Raw genomic sequence first — 12427 nt, forward strand, 5'->3', positions numbered from 1 at the left:
AGCCTGCACAGCGACAGCAAAGAGAGACGCGCTGGCTGCACGCGCACGTCACGTGCACGCACGTGCGCGTTTGCGTCGTGGTCAGGGGGAGGGGGGGCCTTTTTTGATATTGTGAACAGGGGCCAATATTTGTTTAATCCGTCCCTGGTCTATAACCCACCTACCACCGTCTATAACCCACCTACCACCGTCTATAACCCACCTACCACCGTCTATAACCCACCTACCACCGTCTATAACCCACCTACCACCGTCTATAACCCACCTACCACCGTCTATAACCCACCTACCACCGTCTATAACCCACCTACCACCGTCTATAACCCACCGACCACCGTCTATAACCCACCGACCACCGTCTATAACCCACCTACCACCGTCTATAACCCACCTACCACCGTCTATAACCCACCTACCACCGTCTATAACCCACCTACCACCGTCTATAACCCACCTACCACCGTCTATAACCCACCTACCACCGTCTATAACCCACCTACCACCGTCTATAACCCACCTACCACCCGTCTATAACCCACCGACCACCGTCTATAACCCACCTACCACCGTCTATAACCCACCTACCACCCGTCTATAACCCACCTACCACCGTCTATAACCCACCTACCACCTACCACCCGTCTATAACCCACCTACCACCGTCTATAACCCACCGACCACCCGTCCTCCAGCACCTTGCTCTGGGTGCTGGCGGCGTGCGTGTGCGCGGTGATGTCAGCGTTCAGGAGGTCCACCTCCAGCCGGTCGCTCCGGTAGACGGCCCCCAGCAGAGCCCCCCTGCAGCGGGGCTGGGGGTGCCCTGACAGACCCTGAGGGTGGAGGGGGTGGAGGTCAGAGACACACAGACACCACAACAGTCCAGTGGTCTGGGGGGTGTGTGACTGCCTGCTCTAAAGGTTGTGGGTTGGATGCCAGGTGTCCCCTGTCTAACCCGTAGGCGTCCTGGAGCCAGACGGCCCCTGAGGCTCCGTCAGACCGTCCTCCTACGCGCGTCACTGCTAACAAAATGGACCCTTGTTTTGAAAAGAGGAGTGTGAGGAGATCTGTGTTCACCCAAACGTATACAACACATATTGAAGGAACACAAAGACACACAAAGGGAGTCTTCTTCTTCTTCTCCTTGATTATTGAGGCAGTTGTCAGGGACGCGGGAAGTCAGTTTGAGTTGGGGTTGCTGAGAGAAAGTATATATAATGACGTCATAATAAATGATGCGCAACATTCATGGTTTACGTAGTAATACGGCCAGCAACATTTGACACCAGTTTTAGAACGTTTTACACTACAGACATGTTGACCACCAACATGCCAAAGCAGCTATAGAACCTTATTCAGCAACGGACAGATCACACACACACGGAATGGAGGTTTATTTCTGATCAAGACCATTTATTATTGACGCCGGACTAAAGCCTAACGTAACAATAACGGGACGTGTTATTGACAGCCTAACAGCCTAACGTAACAATAACGTAACAACAACTTAATGTAAAAATAAAGAACTTTTACTAAACGTGACAATAAATAACTTCAAGTTGAAGAACACACACACACACATTGACTCAGTGAAGGCCGCACTCCAAAACCAAAATAAATAGAACTCTCCAAGGTGCTGATCCTGCTTGGCTGCATGGCGCACTACCAGATCTGTGACACAAACAAGAAACGTAACTTACTAAATGAACCCGTGGGCTCCACAATATAAATATTATAACCATGACCAAAGAGAGCCTGCACAGCGGCAGGAGCATCATAAGAACACTTTACCGACCTTAAGCAGACGGTAGAACAGCCAAGGTGGTCCTGCACTCAGGGGGGGTGGGAATGATGGGGGGGGGTTACCGTGGTGGGTCGGGTGGTGGGGGGGGGCTGTTACCGTGGGGGGGGGGGGGGTGTTACCGTGGTGGGGGGGGGTTACCGTGGGGGGGGGGGGGGGGGTGTTACCGTGGTGAGGTGGGGGGGGGGCAGAGAGAGACTAAAACATTTGTTGTTTTATTTATAATTTCTGATTAATATATTATTATTATTAAGGCACTTATGTAAGCATTATTTAGTAATAAAAGGAGAATGATGATGGGCTGAACACACGAGAACATTCAGTTGATCCACTGAGTTGTTTATCATCATTATGCTTCATGAACAAATACAACAGAAAAATGGTCCCTTACATGTACACAATAAACACAAGGACTGAAACAATAGAAGCTGCAGACTTTACTAATCATAAACAGGTGTGCACGTATCTTTAATAACTGAACATGTTCTGCGGCCGTTTGGTTCCCAACAGAACAAAAGGAATCAAGATTCAGTTTAAAGTCATTTACAACATGCAGCATTATCCCATAGACCTCTTGGTTATTATGAATGAAATATAAAATCTGATTAGGACAACAATGATGATATCATAGTCCATAGAACAAACATGTTTATGTCTGAAAATTACAAATATATAGTTGCATAAAAAAACATGTGATTTACCATCAGTAGGTATTTAATATACATTTCAAATTAAAAATGAGATCTTAATAAAAGCTGCTTAGCGAACCCTATGGGAGATCCTTAAAGTCTCTTCCTTTCATGGTTCATCATCATCAACTTTTAGGAAGCCCCATAAAAAGGAGGGGGAGGGGGAGACGGGGGGGAGGAGAAGGGGGAGACGGGGGGGAGGGAGAGAGGGAGACGGGGGGGAGGAGGAGAGGGAGACGGGGGGGAGGAGGGGGAGGGGGGAGGGAGACGAGGAGGAGTGGGAGAGGGAGATGAGGGGGAGGGAGACGGGGGGAGAGAGACGGGGGGGAGGAGGGGGAGATGGGGGGGAGAGGGAGACGGGGGGAGGAGGGGGAGAGGGAGACGGGGGGAGGAGGGGGAGAGGGAGACGGGGGGGAGAGGGAGACGGGGGGAGGAGGGGGAGACGGGGGGAGGAGGGGGAGAGGGAGACGGGGGGAGGAGGGGGAGACGGAGGGAGGAGGGAAAGATGCGAGAGAAAGAGACCGAGGGAGAAAAAAAGAGAGAGACAGAGAGAGTAAAAGAGAGAGAGTGAGAGACTATAACTGCCCTAGAGACACTGACGCAAAAGCAGTGTGTGTGTGTGCGCACACGTTTGTGTGTGTGTGTGTACACACACACATGCACTTGAACCGTGGGTTCATTTAACTGGTTAAATGTGTGTGTGCACACACACACACATTTAACCTAAACGGGGCCCCGGCCCGAGAGAGAGAGAGAGAGAGAGAGAGAGAGAGAGAGAGAGAGAGAGAGAGAGAGAGAGAGAGAGAAAGAGAGAGAGAGAGAGACTATAACTCACACAGAGACGCTGAGGCCCAGTCCCGAACCCCCCATACCCTAAACCCAGGGAGGAGGTCCTCCTGGGTGAAGGAGGTCCTGAAGGTGTGGATGTGTGTCAGTGTGTCTGAGGACCCTCCTCCACCTGGGGACACTCTGTAGAAGGACAGAGTGCCAGCAGGCCGGTCCAGATACACTCCTACTCTGGTAGAGCCAGCGGGGGGGAGACGTATGTCTGTCTGTCCACCGTTGTACCGGGCAGAGTAACGATCATCATAACAACCAAGACTCCAGGACTCGTTGTTCCAACCAAGCAGGCTGTCATCACCCCGTCCTCTCCTTGTGATTCCTCTGTATGTCACTGCTATAGAAACACCTCCTTTCCTCTCTACCTCCCAGTAACAGCGGCCAGTCAGAGCCTCTCTACACAACACCTGGTACTGGGAGTCAAATCTCTCTGGGTGATCCGGATACGACTGGTCCTCTCCGACCCACGTCACCTTTCTGTTGTCCTCAGACAGAGAGAGGAGTCTGAAGGCTGTGTTTGGGTCCAGTGTGAGTTCACAGGCATCTGACGGAGAACAAGACATGATGAGCTACTGAACCCTTCTGCATCTTCATCATCATCATCATCATCATCATCATCATCATCACTAGTACTGTTCTTCCTGTTTCACGTTCATCTTCTCTACAAAAATTTACATAGAAAGACTAAATCATATCAGATGATAGCTACTATAGTGGACTAGTGTGCTATAGCTTTAGAAATAGTAGTGCATATTGTTTATAAGATGTTTTAAGTTAAACGTAAATGTAAATCCCATGTGTGTGTGAGTGGTTGTCCCAGTCAAAACAATGAAAAATGTATACACTGAATCTACTCCCGCAGTATTTACACAACATACACATATTATACATCAAAACGTTCATCATGATGAGCTGATTAATCCTCTGTAATATTTAAGCTATAGTCTACATACTTTCTTACTTTTCTTCTACACACGCAATAGCTCCGCCATTCTCCACACACACACACACACACACACACACACACACACACACACACACACACACACACACACACACACACACACACACACACACACACACACACACACACACACACACACACACACACACACACACACACACACACACACACACACACACGATTCATGTTTCATCCTCTTCATCCACTTAAGACATCATAACTTGGTCAAAATTCAACCGTTTACCATCATTCAAACTATTAAACAAATCTACACATTTGTATCTTCAATAATATTTGATCAGAATTTCCATATAATTCATACTTTTTTCAGAATCACAGTTTTAGTTTCACTCCGGATTCGTTCTCAGTTGGTCTCACTCTAGCCGTTTGCCTCAGCTGTTGCTCGTTGAGCAATCAGTGGACATCACAGCACTCTGGAGGAGTCTGGTTAAAGTCACGTGGTGGAGGGTAGTGTGGTCTTTGTTAGTCTCTGGCCGTTTCTCAATACCAAGTACGCAAACTACGGACTCACGGACTTGGAAGTGCGTACTTGGCAAGTCCAGACTTCCAAGTACAGACTTCCGAGGACGCGAGTACGCACCTGTGACGTCACCACCTCAGCTCTGTTAACTGCTTTACGGCCTCATGTAGGCATATACTACTGAACAATTTAAACTAATGATATAAAACTAAACCCCAGCCTCTTTCATTTTAAAATAGTATGTCAATATTTTGAATGAATATAAATGAAAAGATATGCTTATCGTGTGTATAAGCTATTCACACAACTTTTTATATGTAGGGTACAGATGCGCGTGCCTAACTGGCTATGTAGTTGGAGAGTAGACTATTGATATAATAATAATAACGAATGAGCGAGAAATGACTGATTAGAACACACACACACACACACACACACACACACACACACACACACACACACACACACACACACACACACACACACACACACGATCGGATGGATCCGACCAAGATTTTCGTTGCCGTTGTGATGGGTTTCCTCTATCAGCGACTTATACAATAAAAACAAATTATATTAAACAAAACCCCAGCCTCTTTAATTTTAAAATAGTGTGTCAATATTTTGAATGAATAGGCCTACATTTTTGTTATATATGTCAAATGTTCCTATATATAGCCTATTATTATAGCTTACATACTAATATTTTAAAACATGGGAATGCGAAATGCATCCTGGGATATTTAACGGTCCAAGTCCACACAAGTCACCTCCGATGCGTCCTCGGTGGAACGGCCAGTTTAAGAACGCATGGAGAACACACACGGGTTTTACGGCTGTACTTGACTTGATGCGTACTTGGAATTGGAACAGTACTTGGGCTACGACTGATGACGTTTCACGAGAACGCAAAGTACACAAGTACAGACGAGAACGCACATTGAGAAACGGCCTCTCTCTCTCCCTCATGGACTACAACAATGGACTACAACAATGGACTACAATAGTGGACTACAACAGTGGACTACAACAGTGGACTACAATAGTGGACTACAATAGTGGACTACAATAGTGGACTACAATAGTGGACTACAATAGTGGACTACAGGGGCGTCACCAGACCTTATTCACTGGGGCACGTGCCTTAGTAAAAGTCTCCAGTGCCCCAGTAAAATTCTAATGCCGCTCTCGTTGGAACCGGCATTGAAAAGCGCATCTCCCTGCCTGCTTTAGTCTTCACTCGAGGCTGTCACTTACCAGCCAATGAAAAAAAAGGGAAAAAGAAAAAAGGAAAAAAGAAAGGAGCCATCATAGCCAATCAGGAAATAGCACATCTGTATCTGGGTAAGATCTAACGCAATAACCAATGAAAATCGTTCACGTGATTCTTCCGAGTGTTTCGGTGTACACACACACACACACACACACACACACACACACACACACACACACACACACACACACACACACACACACACACACACACACACACACACACACACACACACACACACACACACACACACACACACTGGAAACCGCTCGCTGGAGCTCGCCACATAACTTTGAGCACAGGGTAACTATGTGTTCACACCGCACTTTGTCCCATTTCGCCTATTCGCGCGAATAGGCGAATGTTGCCGCGAGATGTGTGTCTGTACCTGTTGTGGAAGAGGGAGAGCCCGTCGTTTATGGGTTAATAATATAATCCGGAGGCGCACACCGCTTTGTGCCGTGATATTATATATATCGTATATATTATATGATATAGATATTTATATATTATATGTAGACATAGAGCGGGAGTCGCAAACGGCAACAATCACTTTCTCCTCCAAGCTGCGGTTCACTGAACGGTTGAACGGTGATTGGCTGTTTTACGTTACTTCACCCAGGGAGTGAACTGATTGGCTGTTACGTGACGTCACCCAGGGAGTGAACGCTGATTGGCTGTTTTACGTTACTTCACCCACGTTACCCACAGGGAGTGAACGCTGATTGGCTGTTTCAACACGAATGCCGCGAAGAAGTTGAAATATTTTAACTTTATTCGCGCCGCGAATCCACGTGAACGCGCTCGCCGTTCAAGTGGAAAAATTTCGCGCTGTCAATCAAATCTTGTCGCGCGAATAGGCGAAAAAAAAATTCGCCCGATTCGCGTCTCCACGTTCACTTAACATTGAAACGTGTCGCGGGGCGAAGTGCGGTGTGAACACACCTTAAGTCATCCCCTGTTTTAATGTTAAAACAAATTCACAACTTGTTTGACAGAAAAAATGACTAACAGTTAATCGATGTTATAGAATGTTGCCCACATAATTAGCTCAATGCTCAATGCTTTTAGCGTCATTGTGCTTAAGTGTACCAGCTTGCGATCTCTCCCACACCCACACACACACACACACACACACACACACACACACACACACACACACACACACACACACAATGCGTAGGCTATGTACACGTGCAGACAATTAATCATTTATACGTATACTGTAGAGAGAGTCCTATAAAGTATATTGTTTGTGAAGCTGTCATACTGTAAAACTAATCAGCCTTCTGAAAAACTATTCAGAGTTGGACATCAGAAGATTCTTACAGAACAAAGGCAGAGGTAGAGGAACAGTGAGGAGAGATGAGGAGGAGGACGAGGGAGGTATGATAATTGCCCACATTAACGGTAACATTAACATTTATGCTGGTAATAGACAGTGCTGTCAATGGTAATAATATACACAGAATCAGGGTAGCCTATATATCACTAAAAGTCAGTATTAAGGCTTTAGTATTTACGCTACAAAGAACTGTAGTATTGCCAGGATGACTATAGGACCCTTGCCTGGGAGGGAAGTATATCTCAATTTTGTCTAAAAATAAGCTTAGGAAAGCCTATTAAATTCATGCAGTGAGTATACTTATGCTATATGCTACAACAAGTGAGGGACAGAGTGCTGGAGGAGGAGGAGAAGGAGCAGGAGGAGGAGAAGAAGGAGGAGGAGAAGGAGAAGAAGGTCGAAGAGAAGGAGGAGAGAGAGGAGAAAGAGTGCAGGCTGGGCAGTCCAGGACCAGGCAGGGGGAAGAAGAGGAGGAGGAGAGAGACAGGCAAGAAACAGATGACGACATGATGGGGGCTAGACGTAAAACTATTCAGAATAGGAGGGAGAATGGACCCAAGGGGTCAGGGAGTCCTTGGCCATGCCCAAAATGCACCAGAATACAGGAAATCACATCAAACTAATTCAAAATCTTCTGGGGGAGGACCCCCAGACCCCCCTGACTACTGTGGGCCCTTTTGTGCTAAAGTTCTTAATCCTTCCCTGTCCATAGCCGTTTATTTCAGATTGCTCGCATATTAAAAGAATATTCTTAAAAATGGATTGGGAGTTGGGGGCCTGTGCCCCAGCAAAGCTCTTGGTCTAGAAACGCCCCTGGTGGACTACAATAGTGGACGTTGTCCGACCACTTTTTTAAATGTCAGCCACAGTTCGGCTTTCGGCCCCAACCTCATTGATCGACCCGGCAACGTTTTCCCACGCCAGTTTTTTGCTTTTGGTGCTGATTCCGGAGGAAAGAGAGCCAAACAAGATCTTATTTCTGGCCTCTACCTCCGAAATCAGCCCCTCCACCTCGCATTCACTAAAGTTATTTTTTCTTCCTTTCTCCATTTTCTCCTTTCTCCTAACGAGTGCACTACTGCAGGCCTATTTATAAGAATTAGCATATTAAATGAGGGAGGAGATGGGTGGAGATGGAAATTGGTGGAGAGACGGGCTCGTGCATGTGCGCTCAATGTCACGTTAATTGGGATGTACAAAGAGAATCTGTGTGAAATCGTGCTTACGCAAGGATTGATACATCCAGATTTTTTTGTGAGCATCAGCTTTCCAGATTTTGGTGTCCGCAAAGTTTTAGTCAGAAATCCACGCAAGTCTTACACAACAACACACAACTCACTGCCTCCCTGCTTCTAGCCAATCAGCTACTAGCCACCACCAATATACTACCCGGCCTTCTTTCATCCGCCGTCATGTCTCGTCTCCACCTTGGATTATCACTCCTGCTACTCCAGACTCTTAGGACTCTCTCCTCTACTCCACCAACTTCTGGCCCACTCAGCCACACCGCCGCTGACCTTCACCGCCTCAACAATAACCATCGTCTCTCTGCTGCTGCTGCCCCTGCAGCCAGCACAGCCGGAATCCTCCGCCGATGCCGCTACATCCATCCAGGTTCTGGCCCCTCTCGCAACAAACACCTCCCCCATGGCTCACCCATCCCCTCACTCTGGACTAACTCTCGCCCCCCCGTCACCCCCACCTGCCGTACTGCCAACCTCACTAACCTCCGTTCCCCCTCCCCTGCCCCCCCATCCATCTCCCTCGCACTGCTGAACTGTCGCTCCCTCTCCAACAAATCAGCCGTTATATCTGAACTGCTACTGGACAATAACATGGATCTGCTCCTCCTCTGTGAAACATGGCAACAGCCCCTGGACTTCTACGCTCTCAATCAAGCCACTCCTTCCAATTACAGTTACATTGCCAAACCCCGCCTCTCTGGCCGAGGGGGAGGCGTTGGCGTTCTTCATAAACAATCCCTGTCCATCACTGAACTGAACCTCAACCTCCCATCTATCTCATCCTTTGAACACCTTGCCTTCTCCCTCCCCAACTCTATCACCACTGTTCTAATCTACCGTCCTCTGAAGCCACACCCATCTTTTCTCTCTGAACTGTCTGAACTCCTCACCATTGCGTCCTCTCTCTCTTCCCGCCTCCTACTTACCGGTGACTTCAACATCCACACGGACAAGCCGACCGCCCCACTGACATCTGACTTCCTCTCCCTTCTCGCCTGTTTCCACCTCACCCAACACATTGACTTCCCCACCCATACCAAAGGCCATATCCTCCACATAGTCTGCTCCGCCTCCCTACCCGTATCTAACCCCCATCCTCTCCCCTTCCCACTCTCTGATCATCTCTGCATCCTCTTCTCCGCTCCTCTACCCTCACCCCATAATCCCAAAAAGCTCTCCATTTCCTACCGCAACATCAAATCAGTCAACCCACTCTCACTCTCCCAGCTCATGTCCTCTGCCTTCCCCCCTGACTCTGCCCTCTCTTCCCCTGACGACTATGCCATCATGCTCAACTCCATCCTTTCTGACTCCCTTGACTCCCTTTCCCCCTGGAAGACTTCCTCTGTCTCATTCACTAACTCCGCCCCCTGTTACACCCCGGAACTCCGCACCATGAAACAGACTGGCCGCCAACTCGAGCGGTTATGCAAGCGAACCCGCCTCACCGTTCACGCCGAAGCCAAACAAACATCACATCTCCTCCTACCGTGACGCTCTCCATGCTGCTAAATCCGCCCACTTCTCCACCCTCATCAACAGCACCAACCGGAACCCCCGCATCCTGTTCTCCACCGTCAACAAACTGCTCCAGCCGCCGGACATTAATCCACCCTCCTCACCTGACCTCTGTAACTCTTTCCTCCTCGCCTTTAACCATAAAATCTCCCAAATCAACAGCTCCCTGACTGCCGCCGTTAGTAACTCCTCCACCCCCACCATTCCTGTCCTCCCCCCCTCCCTGACCACCCACCCTTCCCTTCTTTCACTGCCTTCTCCCCTGTTGACTCCTCCCACATTTTGGACATCATCACTGCGTCCAAGACAACCACCTGCTCTCTCGACCCCCTCCCAACGACTCTAACCAAGGCTTGCCTCCCTCTCCTCACCCCCCACCTCACCACCCTCTTCAATCAGTCCCTATCCCTTGGTCATGTTCCCTCTGTCTACAAACTTGCCTCCATCACCCCCATCCTCAAAAAGCCCACCCTTGATCCAGCCAACCTCTCCAACTACCGCCCCATCTCCAACCTGCCGTTCCTCTCCAAAACTCTGGAACGCATTGTCACCGCCCAACTCCACACCCACCTCCGGTCAAACAACCTCTATGAACCCCTCCAGTCAAACAACCTCTATGAACCCCTCCAGTCAAACAACCTCTACGAACCCCTCCAGTCAAACAACCTCTATGAACCCCTCCAGTCAAACAACCTCTATGAACCCCTCCAGTCAAACAACCTCTATGAACCCCTCCAGTCAAACAACCTCTATGAACCCCTCCAGTCAAACAACCTCTATGAACCCCTCCAGTCAAACAACCTCTATGAACCCCTCCAGTCAAACAACCTCTATGAACCCCTCCAGTCTGGCTCCCGCTTCACAGCACCGAAACTGCCCTTGTCAAAGTAATCAATGATCTCCTCACCTCTGCAGACTGCGGTGCCCTCAACATCCTGCTTTTCCTAGACCTCAGCGCAGCCTTTGATACTGTACACCATTCCATCCTCCTCAAAAGGCTGCGCCAACAGGGTGCTGAGGGCTCCGCACTCGACTGGCTCACCTCCTACCTCACCGACAGGCAACAGTTCGTCTCCCTCTCTGGCCACACGTCCACCCTCTCTCCTGTACCGCAGGGGGTCCCTCAGGGCTCAGTCCTCGGCCCCCTTCTTTTCATCTGCTACCTCTTCCCCCTTGGTCACATCATCCGCAAACTCAATCTCGACTTCCACTGTTACGCAGATGACACTCAGATGTCATCAGTACCAAAACCACCCAAAACCCTCCCCTCACCCACATCGAAACCTGCATCTCTACAATAAAAACATGGCTGACCCACAACTTTCTACAAAACAGAGCTCCTTCTCATAGGCACCAAATCCACTCTCAATATATACGCCTCGACCATCACTCCCTCCCCCCTGGCACGCAATCTTGGTGTTATCCTGGACCCCACCCTCTCCTTCGATCCCCATGTCAGATCTGATGACATCTGATGGAGAACAAGACATGATGAGCTACTGAACCCTTCTGCACACATCATCATCATCATCATCATCATCATCATCATCATCACTAGTACTGTTCTTCCTGTTTCACGTTCATCTTCTCTACAAAAATGAACATAGAAAGACTAAATCATATCAGATGATAGCTACTATAGTGGACTAGTGTGCTATAGCTTTAGAAATAGTAGTGCATATTGTTTATAAGCTGTTTTAAGTTAAACGTAAATGTAAATCCCATGTGTGTGTGAGTGGTTGTCCCAGTCAAAACAATGAAAAATGTATACACTGAATCTACTCCCGCAATATTTACACGACATACACATATTATACATCAAAACGTTCACCACAATGAGCTGATTAATCCTCTGTAATATCTAAGCTATAGTCTACATACTTTTCAAGATATTCGACTTTGAAAGGTTCCAATACACATCCATTGTGATCCACCTGTGTAAACAACAGACTGAACCAGCTGAGCTCACATACAGGCTGGAAACTAACTGTTGGTACCATAGACCTGGTTCATACATACAGTACATAGACATGTACACATACGTACACACACCTACACAAACATACTAGACACACATCAACACAGGCAAACATAGCTAGACATACGGATACACAAGTCCACATGTGAATGAGCGGACGTCACCTCCTGCTGTGTGGATGGACTTTCCATCCCAATAGTGAGTGTGTGTTGTGATGAATCAAACAGACACTTACACTTCTTTAGAGCTGGTTTCAGCCTCCACACTCCACCGTGCTCCACACTGGGGGGGAAACAA

General features: G+C 48.1%; 2 protein-coding genes across 2 annotated transcripts in view; both read right to left on the minus strand.

The window, feature by feature from the left end:
* Positions 1-12427, minus strand: part of LOC311369534 (E3 ubiquitin/ISG15 ligase TRIM25-like) — a 53926-nt gene that overhangs the window by 20690 nt on the left and 20809 nt on the right. The window lies entirely within an intron of this gene.
* LOC311369552 (uncharacterized protein) overlaps positions 2864-12427 on the minus strand; it is a 30382-nt gene continuing 20818 nt past the window's right edge. Inside the window, exons 14-15 of the mRNA XM_084487776.1 lie at positions 12366-12412; positions 2864-3871 (exon numbers count right to left, since the gene is read on the minus strand). Of these exons, the coding sequence (XP_084343902.1) occupies positions 3312-3871; positions 12366-12412 (607 nt within the window). The 3' untranslated portion in view covers positions 2864-3311. The remainder of the gene's footprint in view (positions 3872-12365; positions 12413-12427) is intronic.

Source organism: Micromesistius poutassou (genome assembly GCF_964030765.1).
Source record: "Micromesistius poutassou genome assembly, chromosome: 24".
Lineage (NCBI taxonomy): Eukaryota > Metazoa > Chordata > Actinopteri > Gadiformes > Gadidae > Micromesistius > Micromesistius poutassou.